Source organism: Sodiomyces alcalophilus (genome assembly GCF_042370955.1).
Source record: "Sodiomyces alcalophilus JCM 7366 unplaced genomic scaffold ACRALscaffold_4, whole genome shotgun sequence".
In the NCBI taxonomy this organism is placed as follows: Eukaryota; Fungi; Ascomycota; class Sordariomycetes; order Glomerellales; family Plectosphaerellaceae; genus Sodiomyces; species Sodiomyces alcalophilus.
In genome coordinates this window covers 1,075,833-1,091,491 of record NW_027263535.1, presented here as the reverse complement: position 1 = coordinate 1,091,491, position 15,659 = coordinate 1,075,833, and the positions used below count along the sequence as shown (strand labels likewise).

Sequence of the window (15,659 nt, the reverse complement as noted above, 5' to 3'; positions counted from 1 at the left end):
ACTGCGGGGTATATGTAAGCTTACCTCTAGCCCGTCCTGTCGGCGACAGCTCGTTGCAACTCTTACGTTGTAATGCATCTTTGACATGCTTCGTACGGAGTAGGTCCGTCAACAGGTTCAGATCTGCGAGGTCCCTATTCGCAGTCCGCCGAGAAACGCTCCAGCCTGGGCTGACGTACGAAAGCGTAGTGGAACGTAACCGTATTCGATGACTGCACCGGATCCTCCAATGATGACGCACTCTGAGTATTCCTCTCAGAATGCCGAACACTCCGCTGATGCTTCTCCTGGGACTGCTCCTTCCAATAGTGCACGACGAGCGGATGTCCTTCGTGATATGGGAAACGAAACTAGGACTGAAGAGCTTGGCTGTCGCCCTTCGCAAGGTAGATTTCAGGAACAAGCTCACCATGTATCGCAGACACTGCAAAGCATAGAGAATTGCCAGCCTACCTCCCACCAGGATGCCAAAGGTTCGCCTGTCGCTGGGATGGCGGGAGGGACGAGAGACGACAAGGACAACCCGCCGCGTTCTACAACAGATGCATTCGCAGGGGACTTTCTCCCGAAGCCGACAGAAGCCAGCTTTGACCTCAGCGCCCTTGACCCCAGCAAGATCTTTCGAGCGCCTCCTACCTTCACCCCCAACCAGTTCTCAGGGCCGCAGGCCAAACCGTTCATTCCCACTAATGGTAAACTCGGAGCCATGATCCGCCCTTCATCGTATAGACCGGCCCTGCGTTTGACTACGGACAACACGCTGTCCAACGGCTCGAACGCTGATGCGGCCTGTCCGAAGAAGCCGGCTGCTGACGACCAGCGGCAACTTGTCCCTTCACCCATCTTGACAACAAACGCTGGGCCTTATCCTGACCCCTCGGCATTGGCCACTTCCCGCCCATCGGTCTCTCCGGATGCAGCTGCCAGGTCTGCCAGTCCGCCTGATTCGGTGTCTCGACGCTGTGTGGATGACCCACCATTTCCAGGAATAGAAGCAACATCAACATACTCACGGGGGTCAACGACCAGTTACAGCCCAGCCCGAGGCGTAGAGCGTAATATCTCGGCCGCAACTAACCAGGCGACAGCCTTCTCACGAGTCGGAAATGCATTGAATGATCATCACCCAAATGTAACCTCCCACAGTGACTTGCCCAAGCATACCGACGGTCCTCACTATCAGAACCAAGGCCCCTCGAGTCTCGTCCGCAAGCGTAGTGAGAAAGACCGCGAGGCAAATCGTCATCTTCCAGTTCGTGACCTAGAGGTACTAACTCAGCATCGTTCTCGCGCTATTGAGGATTCAAGGAACGCGGCTACACTTGACCACAGGAATGAGCCCATGTTGAGCTCGCATTCTGTAGAACGTGGGAGTCATCATGAACTCAGTCCATATACAGAGAAGAGACACGGGGTAGGACAGCAGCCCCCTTTCATGGACACAATGACCATGCCAACTCGCCCTGGCCCGCATGACGGAGAAGAAACAGTTCAGGCATCGGCGCAAGCGCGTCGTGTAGGCCGTGCTACAAGGGAGAAACAATCGTCCAGCCCCGTCACTCGGCCAGGCTCGCAGGTCTCCAACACATCACGACGTCGGGGGTTAATAGCTAAACAGAGAAACCCACGAAGGTCGAGCCGAGGGCAACTGCAGAGGACGCTCGAATCTTGGCAAGTGATGCTGAATGACTACGAACAAGAGCGGGCAGAGCTGCTTGAGGCCATCGATCAGAGAGACGGCGAATTGAAGAAGCAGGGCGACCGCATCGCTCGGGGGAAGCATCAGCTAAAGGAGTGCTCGAGCCAGCTCGAGTCACTGAAACGGGAAAACAGTGGCCTTGTCCAACAGAATCACGCATTGCGCGATCAGGCCAGAGAAGCCGCCAGTGATGCTGATAAAGTGAAGCTCGAACTCGACAATATGCAGTCCCAGCTCGAGAAGCTTCGGGGAAGGTACAATAATCTGAAGGAGCACCTGAACAAAGCTATTACGGAGCAGCAGCGGTTGTATCACGATGTGCAAGCAAGTTATGCCAAGACGAAGGAAGAGATGGAGATGTCGCACCAAGAGTGCGAGTCCGAACAGTCTCGTACTCTCGCAAAGATGGAGGCACTGCGAAAGGAGTTCCAGGAGGCTGCCGCAGAAAAGCGTGCCGCAGCAGAGCAGCAGAGAGAAGAATGTGAGTCCATGCTCATCGATCGGAAGAGTTTCTGCTGATCATGACCAGCCAATGCCATGATCACACACCTTCGGCAGAAACTCCAGGAAACTGAGAAGCAACTCGCGGCAGCCGTCGAGAAGGCAGGGGGACTTGCCCAGAGACTCGAGGATCGGATGACACAATGCGATCAATTGCGAAAGCTTGAGTCTCAGGCCGAGCGTATCTTGGCCAAGCTGGCCGACGAGTCTGAGAGGGCGGCCTCGCTGAACCTTCACAATGCCTTGGTCCAGAAGTGAGTCCAATGGCCTGGATTTGAAGTATGTGTACTGATTCTGTCAGGCTGGAGCAAGTGCGAGGTTCTCTAGCGTCGTTTGAACACCTGAAACAGCTGAAGCCGGATCTGAATGACTCCATGGAAGCAGCTGTTGTCAAGACTATAGAGCCACTCGCGAATTCCCTCCACGAAGCACTCTCCGGACAGAATACCCTGCGCGACCTACTGGACCGTACTGGCAAGAATTTCCAAAAGGAACTGGCAACGTTGCACACACGGCAGAACGTCTGGGAGGCAGATAAGTGCCAAGAGGTGATAAAGTTGGCTCAAGAGAAGACCAGGTATGTTACGCTGCTGGAAGCGAAGAACGATCAACTGGGGAATCTCGAGCTTGTGCGTTTGGGGCAATCCGAAGAGATCCAGGAGCTCAAAGTAAAGGTTGCCGCCCTGGAGGCTATACCGCGGGAAGATCCGAACCTGGCGGTTGAGATTGCACAACTTCGGGATACCTCCGCAAAGAAGGACGAGAAGTTGGCGGAGTTGCAGGAGCAGTCGAAAGCTGCGGAGACTTCACATCGCAACACACTTGAGAAACTAAGACATCAGTTGCTGAAAGCTGAGGAGAAACTCCAGATCAGGGAGGAGCAGCTTCAGAGCGCTCAAAAGGCAGCCGACCTCAGTCGTCAAGAGATTTCCATCGAGTACCAGAAGAAGGCATGCAGACTCGAGATGGATGCCGAGAGGTCCAAGGCGTCCGAGGCAGCTCTGAACGAGGAGCTGACCAAGGTCCGCGAGGAACTGTCCTGGGCAAAGACTATAGACCCTGGCGCTCAGTTGATCAAGCTGAGGAGGGAGCTCAAGGACGCCGAGCAACGAATCGCAAACCTGTCGTGCAAGCTCAAGGGAGTTGGATTGACGACGGAACCGACAGGAGACGATGGGCTCAAGAGGCTGGAATGGGTCTACGGCGACCTTCTGGCTGCCCAGGGTAGGCTTGACAAGCTAACAAAAAGGGACCAAGGCATCCAGGCAATGCAAAAACAGTTTCAAGCCATGCTGGAAATACAGAGGGTATTATATCACACACACCAGCATTGCTTGGCCGAGACGAAAGCGGCCGAGGCTCGATTGGCAGTAGACTCGCGTCAAGTTAAGGAAGACAATTCCACCGATATGCTAACAGAGTCCTCGCGACCTTTGGCTCCGACCCGGGAATCAGGCGACTTGGACCAGCATCCTCAAGCGGAGCATGGCGATGTCCCCACGGCCGGTCAGCATCTCGAGAGCCAGGTGGCAACCGCGTCAACTACGAATAAACGCATAGTACTGCGGACGCCCAGCCAGCACGGAGAAGAAACCGCGGCGGCGGCGGTATCGGCCGAGGTGGAACGGACGAAGAGACGTCTCGTGGAGCCAGCAAAGTCCATCCTACGGCTTGCTTCCAGGTCAAAGCCACGCCTGCCTAGTGAGTCGTCCATCGCAGGGAGCGCCGTCTTCAGGCCCATCCGAATGGCAACTAGCCCGAGCAGCGGGTCGGCCGAGGAAGCTCCAAGGGAAACAGAGGATCAGAGGGCTCGAGCTCAGAGGTTGAAGAACGACGAGATAGTGGAAGCTATCAAAAACCGTCTAGTGGGCCCTTCCAGGGCGAAGCAGGCGGGCCCCTTGCCTAGCCCCGCGGAGTGGCTGGCGGCCGAAAAAGAAGCTGAAGGCAAGCGTGCAGGACGATTCGATGAAGTCCCGAACCGGAAGAAGCAGCGAGTGACGTCGTAGGCATCTTCACCGGAGGATTGAAAGATGCTACTGGTAGCCGAGCCCAACGGCTGGTACTGGCCCGAGGATGCGATCTAAAGGCGCACTACGAGTATCGCAAGGTGGCAGTATTCGCTGTTCTGACTTGCGTTCCCAGTATGACTATTCCGTGAATATCTGTTTGAGGCTGGCAGGGTACTGGCCGTGGATATGAACTCTTGGTGGGTGGCCGGGTACAAAAGGTAACTTGCTGTTTATTTGGGCGTATGTTATGGCCGATCGCTTCCCATTTGCTTCTCAACTTGTCATGGACCGTGAGGTTCTTGTAGGAACTCTCGCACAGGAGATATCTTAGGGAGACTGAATTGCTTCTATGTATACCTAACCTGGCTTCAGGAGACAACCGATATCCCGTCGATTCTCCAGCTCGTCTCTCATTGCTCCCAAACGACCAAAGTCAGTCGGAGACGATGTGTGTAGTAGTATAGATACAATGTCGATTCTTCTTCATGGTTTTAATTCAAAGGTCAGACCAGACCACCGCGAACGCCGCTGATTGTTGATATCATTATTTGGTACATTGCGAATTGCCGTGGGGAGGGAGGATCAATCGCGTATAGGATTCGAGACGAAATGTAACATGGTATAAAGCCGGGACGCGGGTCATTTGCCTTTTCGCTTTTGCTCGAGGAAGAGAACTTTTCTCCGTACTGTAAATGCGATCAGTCAGGGTCTTGGTCAGGACGAGAAGCAGCTTTCTGGTCTGGTTGTCTGCGGCCGTGGTCGGATCGAGGCGAGAGATGGGGCGGTAGACGTACCGATCGGGTCGTATTTGAACATGCCCATCGGGCGCGCTGTACGGACGCGATTGAAGGTGTAGGCGAAGCCCGTCATGGCCATGGAGAGGAGACGGACGGTGATGATGCGTGATTTCGCTAAAGTTGAGAGTTAGCTTCGGGAAGGAAAATAGGGAGGTTTGGAGAAACAAATTGGATTGGGTACTTTTCTTTGCCATCTTGGATAGTAATGCTGCGATGAGACAGACGTCGGTGATCTCGTCAGCTGGTTCTCGCGTCGGGATGAAGTTTTCGGATGCAGCCGACAGCCTCAGCGAGGAACGGTCGGTGAATTGAAACGCCGGATGCCGAGGGATAAGCTCAAGTGTTTGACCGATGTTTCTCCGTGCTTTTTGGCAGTGGACGATCATTGGGTACGTACCGCGTGAGTTACACGTGCGAAAGCGGAGCCGCCTTTGTTCCTGAAGTAGCTTAAATGTAAACGAAGTGCCGGCCGGGGGAGGGAGCCCATTCATTGGGCTATAGGTGGTCTGATTCGCATCTTCGTCTTGTCTTGGTGTATTTCGTACCTTTTCTCATATCCCAGAGAGGCGGTGTCAACAACATACTTTTTTTCTTTGACCATACCTACCATACCATCGATTCCAAGTATTCGCCTTCCAACTCTCTTGCTCACGAGCCTGTTGCTCAGTTCTTGGTGGGCTTATTTCGGCTTTCGGCCTTTGAGCTATCTTCATAGCTAGGAGATAAGAAGGGCCAGCTGTTTCGAGGTCGAAAGCTCGTCAACCCCAGATTTTACTTTACTGTCGGTCTCGCCCTGGATATTGATTGTCCATCATGGCGTCCCTCGCAACCATGGGCAGAGCCCCTACTTCCATCGTCCGATCTCGACACGGGATGATCCTCAGAGAGCAGGTCAAACCGGTCAATGGTACACGTCGATGGCTGTGCACGTCGCATCTGCAAGGTGGGTTTGTCACATCTTCTCGTCTCACCGTCACTTGTCATTTCGTCTCCAAGAGCGCCAGAGGAGTCGCTGTCAGCGGTTTTTATAGCCCATGCAGGCTATGTCGTTCGACGGCCACGTCTCGACGCCAATCAAGTTTACACAGCACGGCGTCAATCTGCTGAGACCACACCACCGAACCTTACCATCATACCATCTCAACGCCAACCCCCACGCGTTTAGCACCCTTTTCCCCCGTCTTATTTATTTGATTTTCCCTCAACCCCCTTCTCTCCCCCATGCCCCTCTATTTGCTGTCACCGGTACCTCGAAATATGACTCGAGCCCCCTGTTGTTCGTGGTGGGTGGTCCCTTGAACCCTGGCTGCCCTAAGAACGCACCGTCATCGACAAGACCCCAGAAAATCGGAGCCATGCCCCGGTTTCGGACCGCTCGTTCGACTCAAACAAACCCGCTCCTAGTAACATCCGCCCCCCCGCCCGCCCCCCCGCCCACCACAAGTCAAGCAGAGTAGGCGACCGTCCAGTGCCCCCCATTGTCGCCTTGCGCCCCAGGTGTCGGATTCCTCGGCGCCTTGGCTGGGGTTCTCTCGGCGCCTTGGCTCGGTCTTCTTCCCTGGAAATATCCTATCGGCGCAATCGGCTATCATGGCGGTCAGACGACTCGCATTCCATCCCCAGATGCGCCGGTCTACCTGCATATGGAGCCATTGGTTCGCCTCTCTGAGCCACGGTTCCATTGTCTACATATGGCGCATTGCAGTAGACGTAGGCAGGGTCCTACTCCTGTTGTTTTGAGGCTATTCCCCTCGTCCGAACCATTATACGTGTCTTGCTCTTCTTTCTTTCTTTCCTTTCTTCTTCTTCTTTTTTTTCTTTCTCTTTTTCTTTTTCGTCCGTCTTCTTTTCTCTGAGAATTCTAGTTTTTTTCCTTAAACCCGTCACAAGCGTGGCTTCCAGCGCTCTCGACTCGACCCGTTCCGAGGTTAAGATCTTATCCACGGCCCACTTGGAAGCCGCCACTCTGTTTCGCCTTGCGGCTTTTTGGAACTTGCTCCTGACGAATATCAACTACGCAAACAGATAACTCGCGATTCTCGACAGGAGTCACACTGCGCCGGCCAACGCAGCTCGAATCCCCCACCTCCTTCCCACATATTCGAGCTATGTCGACTCTGAAGCCCCGTATGCATATTAACAACATCAACCCCAACGTTCGGGCTGCCGAATATGCCGTAAGAGGAGAGTTGGCCACTCTCTCCGAGGAGTATCGTGCCAAGCTGGCCAGGGGCGACACCGACCTGCCCTTTGACCAAGTCATCTCCGCCAACATCGGCAACCCCCAGCAGCTCGATCAGAAGCCGCTCACCTTCATCCGCCAGGTCCTTAGTCTGGTGGAAAACCCGAAACTGCTGGATCACGAGGATATCCTCCTCAACCAGCTCGGCTACAAGACGGACGTCATCGAACGGGCAAAGTGGCTGTTGAGCAAGGTGGGATCAGTGGGCGCCTATAGCGCCAGTGCCGGCGTTCCCGCCATCAAAGAGCGCATCGCACAGTTCATCGAGCGTGAGTTCCTCTCTTCTTTTTGTCGTCCCCTAACACACGTCCAACCCCACCGACCTGGGTAAAGAGGGACCAAGGGTGACTAACACTGAAGATGTTTGTTGTTCCAGGGCGAGATGGTTTCCCAGCAGACCCGTCCAGGATTTACCTCTCGGGAGGTGCTTCCTCTGGCGTGAACACCCTCCTCAACGTCATCTGCGCAGGGCCCAGCACCGGCGTCCTCGTTCCCATCCCCCAATACCCCCTCTACACCGCTTCCCTCTCCGTTCTCAACGCCCAATGCGTGCCCTACCACCTCGACGAAGAATTGGGCTGGGGTACCGACCTCGAGACCATCCGTGCCTCCCACGACAAGGCCGTCGCCGAAGGCACCGACGTTCGCGCCCTCGTCATCATCAACCCGGGTAATCCCACCGGCGCCTCCTTGCCCGAAGACAACATCCGCGCCATCATCGACTTTGCCGCAGAAAAGAACCTCGTCATCCTGGCCGACGAGGTGTACCAGACCAATGTTTTCAAGGGCCGCTTCCACTCCTTCAAGCGGGTCCTCCGCCTCCTGCAACAGGAGAACCCCAACAAGTACGACCACGTCGAGCTCGCCTCCCTACATTCCGTGTCCAAGGGCATGATCGGCGAGTGCGGCCATCGCGGCGGCTTCTTCGAGCTCGTCGGCTTCCTCCCGGAGGTCGAGGCCAACATTTACAAGTTTGTCAGCATCACCCTATGCGCCCCCGTCGTCGGCCAGTGTGTCGTCGAGCTCATGGTCAACCCGCCGCAACCGGGCGACCCGTCGTACGAGCAGTACAACGCCGAGTACAACGCCATCTACGAGGGCCTCAAGGAGCGCGCCAACGCCCTGCACGCCGCCTTCTCCCGTATGGAGGGTGTCGAGTGCGGACCCCCGCAGGGCAGCATGTACCTGTTCCCCACCATCAACCTGCCCCCTCGTGCGGCCGAGGCGGCCGCCGCCGAGGGCCGCTCCCCGGACGAGTACTACTGCATGAGCCTCCTCAAGGCCACGGGCATCTGCGTCGTTCCGGGCAGCGGGTTTGGTCAGAAGGAAGACACGCTGCATTTCAGGACCACCTTCCTGGCTCCCGGCACCGAGTGGGTTGGGCGCATCGTTGATTTCCACAAGTCGTTCATGGACAAGCACCGGTGACCGATTTTCGATGCTTGCAGCGGGGAGAGAGACCTCAGGAGTAGGGAGACAGGGGAAGGAGGAAGGGAACAACAATCTGATATGCAAAGCCAAAAAAGAAAGGCCCCGGACCGTTTGTTTACATTTGGCGGAGCAGCATACAAAATGAGCGTTCGCATTGAGCACAGGCGCCTATGGTAGAGAAAACCCTTCCATAATAGCGGCCACCTGAATTTCTAGCATACTCAGTTTTATCGCATCAAATGTGGCTTTAATTTCTTTTGCTCGTATCATATTTCCACTATCGCACTTGCCTACTTCTAGGAGGCCCGTAGATCAGTCTCAAGAGTGACCTGCCGGCAATGCCAGGCCCAGACTGGGTTCATGGCTTGGAGGACGAGCATCGTACAATCATCACAAGACAGCATTCGCTCTGAAATTCCCCGCTTCCTCGGCTCGTCTATTCTTCGCCCCCTCGAGGTATCGGTATCATACAGGACGGTTGCATAAAACCCCCGCCAATGGTTCCCTCGTTCCAATCTCCCGCGCAGCCCATGCCATAAAGTGTCGGTAGAGACGCAGTCCGTAGCGCATAAAGAGCACACTCATGCCCTCTCGCTTCCCCTGAGACGCACGGCTTGGCCGTACTTTTGAAGTTTGGTGATGAGCTGGTCACCCTGCCGGACCAAATCCTGGTATTGCTTGTTCTTGTCGTCGGGACGGTTGGTTTCGATGATGCCATTGCCAGTCACGCGGTCAATGGTGCAGGCGATGCGGCCGGCGGCGATGAAATTGGCGAGGTCGCTGGAAAAGCCGGGTAGTCCTTGTCAGTTTCTTTGCTCTTGACACCGCGGAGAGGTCTTGGACAGCAGAAAATGACTGAAATAGAAAGGGGAAAGACATACCGATCCAAAAAGTCAACAGTCACACCAAATTCGGCAGCCATGGAATCGAGTCCGACGACACGGTAGCTCTGCAGGAGCTGCTGGTAGGCACGAAGCCGCATCTCCCGAATAAACCAGTGCTTGTGTTCGAAGAGGTAACGGTCTTGGCAGAGGAAAGACTCCTCCACGAGGGCGAGGGCCTGGAAGAAGAGCTTGTAGTGGCCATTGTAGAGGCTCGAGACGAGCTGGGCCAGCGGGGAGAAGTCGATGGCCATCTCGGCGTCGGGCTGCTCGGTGCTGGTGCCGAGGGTGGTGAGGTTGACGGCGGTCGTCTTGGACGCGGCGGCGCCCGCACCAGCGCCACCACCCTCGTGGTCGGACGAGGAGGAGGAGGACGAGTCGACGCCGAGGCCGGCACTGAGGGCACCCGAGAGGGCGAGCAGCTTATCCTCACCATCGCCCAGGATGGCCTTGATTTCCGGCGCGTCGACGACCTTGGACTTGAAGTCCACGCGCTTGAGGGCGACGGAACCCGCGAGGACCGAGTAGACGACGAGGGACGAGTAGGTGCAGAGCTCGTAGCTGGTGAATGTGGAGAGGGAGTCGAGGAGGAGCGGGGCGGCGGCGGCATAGGCGCGGACGGTGATGAGGTAGAGGCCCTCGTAGGCCTTGAGGCGGTTGCGGCGGTCCCAGTCACCGCCCAAGTCCACGAGCGTCTTGGCCCGCTCGACGTGCTTCTTGACGAGAAGTCTGTCGCCGTAGAAGAGGCCCATGCGGATGATGGCTAGGACGAGGTCGATCTTGATGCCGAGGATGCCGGTCTCCTCGAAAAGCTCCTCGTATGCGGCGATGGCTCGGTCCTTTGGGTTCACTACGTCAGCCGATGGATGTCTGGCGAGGAAAGGGAAAAAAAAATATCACAAAGACAAAAGACGTACCTTGTCACCCACTCGAGCCCAAAACTCGGCGCGTTTCCCCTTGGCAGCCAAGACTTCAGTATCACCGGCCTGCTCAACAGCCTCGTCCTCCTCCTTCTGGAACCCCTCGAGTTCCCGATCGTTGTCGGCCTTGAGCTTCTGGTAGAGGTCTTCGTCCCAGGGCAGGACAACAGAGGACTGCGGGTTCTTCGTAGCGATAATGCCGCCGCTGATGCTGGACTTGCGGCTACGGGGCTTTCCAGGCACCTGGCTGTTGGAGCCGCCCTTGCCAACCGAGTGGAGGACCCCCTCGACCGGGTGGGCTAGGTACCGGTAAAATGGGGCCATCTTATGCTCGGTGATGGCATCTTGAAGAGCCTTGACTGCGCCCTCCTGTAGGGTATTGGATGTGTACGGGTTTGTGGCAGCAAAGACGTGTTGCGCGAGTGGCAGAAGCGGCCACTTCACGTACTGCGGATCGGAACCCATGATATCAGTCGTTTGACCGGCGCTCTACTGGGGTTTGTCGGGGGGACGTCGGAACGTCGTTTCGGTCAGGGGATGTAGGCGTGAGAAGGAAGGAGGCAACTGGTCGTGTGACTGTCGTGGTGGGAGGTAGATGATGGGAGATGATGGGAAAGGTGCCAGCTTCGAGCTATGGTGGTGACCTTGATTCTGTATCCAAGTACCTTAGGTCATCATTGTCGCCCTGATACTCATTCTGTTAGCTCCTCCATTAGCGGTTGTTGATTGGTCAAAGCCCTGGTTGCCCGCTGCAAGGCCGGCGAGGCTACAGAGCATACGTACCTGACGTGAGCCTAAATTTCTGCCGTACACGGCTCACCGCCCTGTGTCAACTGTGATGGTGCCCTGTGTCATTCGGCTACCTGCCATTGCCAATCCGGATTTTGAGGCTCTAGGTATTTTTGCAGATCGCCTTTTGACCTTCCAACTTGCATTCCATTGAATCAAACCAACAAAAAAACTGGATTTTTCAGCACGAGTCAAATTGCGTTGCCTCATGACCCTCATCCTCTCTCAATTGCCATATCCTCTTTATTAACTATCGACCAATCCATTTCGAAAACGTACCATGGCTGGAGACGAGTCTCGCAGCCCCCGAGAGCACGAATCTCATGACGGGAACGCAAACACCGACGAACAAAACGTCCCCAAGAAACGCAAGGCCGAAGACACCTTGGGTAACGATGAACTGCCCCAGCCCTACAATGCAAAGGAGTTACAGCCGGCAAAGCGACGTGCCACTTCACCGTCGGAACAGCCAGTCCGCAGGCAGAAGAGGCCCGGCGCACGAGCCCGCATTTCCGAAGCCGAACGCGAAGCCATCCGCCAACGAGCCCTCGAGCGCGAACGCGCCCTGGAAGCCGCCGCCGCCTCGGCCGTGACCGAGACGCGCCCACGAGGCGGCATCAACGACGTCGTCACGCAGCACTACAACAGCGTCCCCGAGCGCGGCCGCGACTGGCGACGCACCGACAGCCGAATCAAGGGCCTGCGGGCGTTCAACAACTGGGTCAAGAGCTGCATCATCCAGAAATTCGCCCCGGACGAGGATTACACCCCCGGCACGCGGGACCAGCCCCCCTCGAGCCGCCACGAGCTCCTGGTCCTCGACATTGGCTGCGGCAAGGGAGGCGACCTGGGGAAATGGCAGCAGGCGCCGCAGCCCGTCCAGCTTTACGTCGGGCTCGACCCCGCCGACGTCAGCATCGACCAAGCCAAGGAGCGGTACCGCCAGATGGCCACCCGCGGCGGGCATGGCGGTCGCGGCGGCAGGGGAGGGTATCACCGCCGACCCCCGCCGCGCATCTTCGAGGCACAATTCCACGTCAAGGATTGCTACGGAGAGAGCATCGAAGACATCGACGTGATCCGGCAGGTCGGGTTCGAGCCTGGCCCGCTCAACCGGCGCGGCTTCGACGTCGTCAGCATGATGTTCTGCATGCACTACGCTTTCGAGTCGGAGGAGAAGGCCCGCACCATGCTCCGCAACGTGGCAGGCGCTCTGAAAAAAGGGGGCCGGCTGGTGGGGTGCATTCCCAATTCCGACGTGCTGAGCGACAGGGTCCGCCAGTTCAATGAACGCATGGCGGAGAAGAAGAAGAGGAAGGAAGAAGGCGCCGAGCCACCATCCGACGCAGAGGAGGGCGAACTCGAGGAAGGCGAGGAGGAGAAGACGGCCGAGTGGGGGAACCAGATCTATCGAGTCCGCTTCCCGGGGAAGACGCCCGAGGACGGAATATTCCGGCCGGCTTTCGGCTGGAAGTACAACTTCTTCTTGCACGAGGCCGTGGAGGAGGTGCCCGAGTACGTCGTACCCTGGGAGGCCTTCCGTGCTTTGGCCGAAGATTACAACCTGGAGATGCAGTACCACAAGCCTTTCCTGGAGGTGTGGGAGAGTGAGAAAGACGACCCCGTGCTCGGCCCGCTGAGCGAGAGGATGGGCGTCCGGGAGAGAGGTCGGGGAGAATTCTTGGTTTCTCCGGAAGAGCAAGAGGCCGCAAGCTTTTACACCGCATTCTGTTTCTATAAAGTCTAGATCCGCGGGGAGATCGGAAGGCAGTGGCATTTTCATCTCGTCTTTTCGGCGCAGGTCGTCTTATAATCTCCCATTCATGCCCTATGTATTAATCACATTTGGCGCCGGTGTTCTGGGAGCATTTTGCAAGATCAACAGGTTTCTCTCGGCATATTTTCGTCCCCTACTCTCGATATCCGCTCTCTGGTGAGCTTCTCTCGACTCGACCGTTCTTCAATCCCGGGTGGGTGAGGTGTTGCCAACGGGTTGATAGCTCGGGCCGGATGCAGATGTGAGTTCTAGCTGGGCAGAGGAATCAAAAAGCTTGCGCGTCGGCTTTCATTGATCAGTCTTATGTATTTCCTGTATTGCTTTCATCCCTGATAAGCTACAGTCGAAAGGAAAAACGCATAACCCTCGAGCTAATCCACTCACATTGACCACACATGTCGGGCCTGGGGAAGCGCAGGCAGATCATTCAAGATATGAATGAACCAGCTAGGCCATATCATGTCCGGTCCCGTCAATAATGAACCCGAGAGGCAGAGTAACTCTAAACTTCATTCCAACTCCGTCCGAGACTAGCAGGCCATTCGTAAGAGGAAGAAGAACAAGAAGAAGAGACAGCAGAAGATGGAAGTCATAAAAACAGGTATCATGATCGTGCCCATAGGAAGAAAGCAAGAAAAAGAAAAGAATCCGGACATGAGTAAAGTTCCTTGATCGTCTTGTTTCGTCGTCTTTGCCTGTACTTCGAAGCAGCCCTCCAGACTCCTGCTCCTGAATGTATAACCCATAAACCGAGCAGAGTACAAAGGTGAAATGACAACTTGTCGGACAGCTTTGCTATCCAAGCGCCCGGATCCATCACTATCACTGTCGTTGTCGTCCAGTTCGCCTATTTTATTCCTTCATCTTGACATAGTTGCTGGGAAAGATTCCCGTCCTCGACCCAATTTGGCCGGTCCTGCACAATACGTTAGCACCGAAACTGACAAAGCAATAGTGACACGACACATACCACCAGTCGTTATCGCTCTCCGTCTTCTTGAGTACTGTGATGACCTCGCCCTTCTTGAATCCGAGATCCCCCGGCTGGTCCGCCTCGAAGGTGAACAAGGCCACGGCCTCGTTCGACCGGAGCTGCGATGGCTTGGGCGAGAAGTTTGGCTTCGGAGCCGACGGCATCCCTGGCGCCGTCTTGCCACCCAACCCGCTGTTCGTTCTGTTGAAGAAGTCGTCGTCGTTTCGCGTAGAGGCATACGTGCTCGATCTGGTCGGCCCGCCAAAAGGTCGATCGTACTCATCGTCCCGCCATGTGCTGGACCGCTGAGGCCCACCGAAACCGTCGCCGTACACGCTCTGGTGCCGCGACTGTCCCTCACCCATGGCGTTGCCCCGCCGGCCGTTCCATACGACGTCGTCATGCGTATTGTCATAGACCGGCACATCGTTGTACATGGAATCACCGGCCATGCTGCCGGTACGGCCCATGCCAGAGAACGCCCGGGAGTTAAGCACGCTCATCAGTGCGTGAGCTTGGGGGGGCGGCCGGACACTGCCCGTCAGGATCTGCTGCGCAGTGTAACGTGCGCCATAGAGCTTTTCGTTGGCATCGCGGCGTTCAATGATACCGGAGCCCTCGAGAGAGACACCGGCGAAGAGACCTTTTGTCTTGGAATATGAGAAGACGGCCGCGACGCTCTTGAGGGAAGCAGCACCGGCAGCCTCGGCATTGCGACCCACAGGCCCGGCAGCGATGGAGACGTTACCGCCCAGTGTCAGCGACCCAGCTTGGGCGAAAGTTTTGACGGCGTTCGTATCGTTGAGGATGAAGACAAAGTCGGTTAGCTCGAAGCCGATCTGTCCACCGAAACCACCGCCGACCGTAGCGATGGCGCTGGGCGCGCTCCAAGATCCGTCCGGCAATCGAGCGACGACGAGACCGCTGCCGAATCGCCCTGAACCGAGGAAGCCTGCTTTGAGAACTGTGAGGACGGCGAGACCCTACGAGGAAGAATCGGAGGTCATGTCAGCGCAATGCGGATTCGTCGGTGATCGGCTTGCGGACCGGCCGGGGCGGGGGAATGGTCCTCTTTGTGTGGAAGGTAGAAAAGCGACTTACTTTCGCCTTGGCAAGGACTGAAGGGGGAATGATCTTATCGGGACCAAAAGATTGTCTGGGGTCGATGAATGAAGCCAAAATCTTGCCGCACTTCTTGCACTCCGCTGCGGCGGGGGACGGAGAGACCGCGGTCAGTCGAGGAAGCAGCTCAAGCGCGAGGCGGACGGGAACACTCACACGCCATAGAAGACGGAAGGGGGTTATTGATACGCATCGTGACTGTCGTCGACGAAGATGTCGGACAAAACGATTCAGGCACGTGGATAAATGGCGAGAATGACAAGATGCCGGCAGAAAGAAATAGTGGATTGCGAGATCAAGAACGGCAGGTCCAACAGTCGAGTCGGTAGGTCGATGGGCTCGTGTCGGGGACAAGATATTTAGACCAGAGGTAGGATTACGTAGAGGGGTCCGGGAAAGGCTTGGCTTTACACAGATATCCTTAGTCTTGTACCAGGTACATATTACATACAGCGTATTTCCGGTGAGACGGCGAGAGTACAACGTATTAGTCGTGTATCGCGACACGAGAAAGACCA

The 15,659-nt window shown here is 56.2% G+C and overlaps 7 protein-coding genes across 7 annotated transcripts; 4 read left to right on the top strand and 3 right to left on the bottom strand.

Moving 5' to 3' along the window:
• Positions 1 to 1,921: 1,921 nt before the first annotated feature.
• ACRALDRAFT_1071147 (uncharacterized protein) lies at positions 1,922 to 3,590 on the top strand (the record flags this gene model as incomplete). Its single annotated transcript, XM_071017834.1, has 4 exons — positions 1,922 to 2,180; positions 2,229 to 2,454; positions 2,502 to 3,424; positions 3,529 to 3,590. 4 exons carry the CDS (start codon positions 1,922 to 1,924, stop codon positions 3,588 to 3,590), a joined length of 1,470 nt encoding a protein of 489 aa, XP_070874637.1.
• A 1,990-nt stretch (positions 3,591 to 5,580) lies between these two features.
• ACRALDRAFT_2053104 (uncharacterized protein) lies at positions 5,581 to 6,407 on the top strand (the record flags this gene model as incomplete). The annotated part of the gene is made up of 1 exon (XM_071021664.1): positions 5,581 to 6,407. A coding segment is annotated over exon 1 (366 nt), but the record flags the coding sequence as incomplete, so codon positions are not given.
• Positions 6,408 to 7,135: 728 nt separating this feature from the next.
• Positions 7,136 to 8,676, top strand: ACRALDRAFT_1034363 (uncharacterized protein; the record flags this gene model as incomplete). Its single annotated transcript, XM_071014973.1, has 2 exons — positions 7,136 to 7,517; positions 7,625 to 8,676. 2 exons carry the CDS (start codon positions 7,136 to 7,138, stop codon positions 8,674 to 8,676), a joined length of 1,434 nt encoding a protein of 477 aa, XP_070874635.1.
• A 584-nt stretch (positions 8,677 to 9,260) lies between these two features.
• On the bottom strand, positions 9,261 to 10,945 carry ACRALDRAFT_1071149 (uncharacterized protein; the record flags this gene model as incomplete). The annotated part of the gene is made up of 3 exons (XM_071017835.1): positions 9,261 to 9,459; positions 9,561 to 10,399; positions 10,478 to 10,945. 3 exons carry the CDS (start codon positions 10,943 to 10,945, stop codon positions 9,261 to 9,263), a joined length of 1,506 nt encoding a protein of 501 aa, XP_070874634.1.
• A 24-nt stretch (positions 10,946 to 10,969) lies between these two features.
• ACRALDRAFT_211189 (uncharacterized protein) lies at positions 10,970 to 11,488 on the bottom strand (the record flags this gene model as incomplete). Its single annotated transcript, XM_071023550.1, has 5 exons — positions 10,970 to 11,145; positions 11,173 to 11,246; positions 11,294 to 11,313; positions 11,344 to 11,408; positions 11,458 to 11,488. 5 exons carry the CDS (start codon positions 11,486 to 11,488, stop codon positions 10,970 to 10,972), a joined length of 366 nt encoding a protein of 121 aa, XP_070874633.1.
• A 61-nt stretch (positions 11,489 to 11,549) lies between these two features.
• On the top strand, positions 11,550 to 13,016 carry ACRALDRAFT_2104962 (uncharacterized protein; the record flags this gene model as incomplete). Its single annotated transcript, XM_071023220.1, has 1 exon — positions 11,550 to 13,016. The coding sequence occupies one exon, from the start codon at positions 11,550 to 11,552 to the stop codon at positions 13,014 to 13,016; it is 1,467 nt and encodes a 488-aa protein (XP_070874632.1).
• An 882-nt stretch (positions 13,017 to 13,898) lies between these two features.
• ACRALDRAFT_1034192 (uncharacterized protein) lies at positions 13,899 to 15,334 on the bottom strand (the record flags this gene model as incomplete). The annotated part of the gene is made up of 4 exons (XM_071014965.1): positions 13,899 to 13,962; positions 14,017 to 15,002; positions 15,121 to 15,224; positions 15,298 to 15,334. 4 exons carry the CDS (start codon positions 15,332 to 15,334, stop codon positions 13,899 to 13,901), a joined length of 1,191 nt encoding a protein of 396 aa, XP_070874631.1.
• Positions 15,335 to 15,659: the final 325 nt, after the last annotated feature.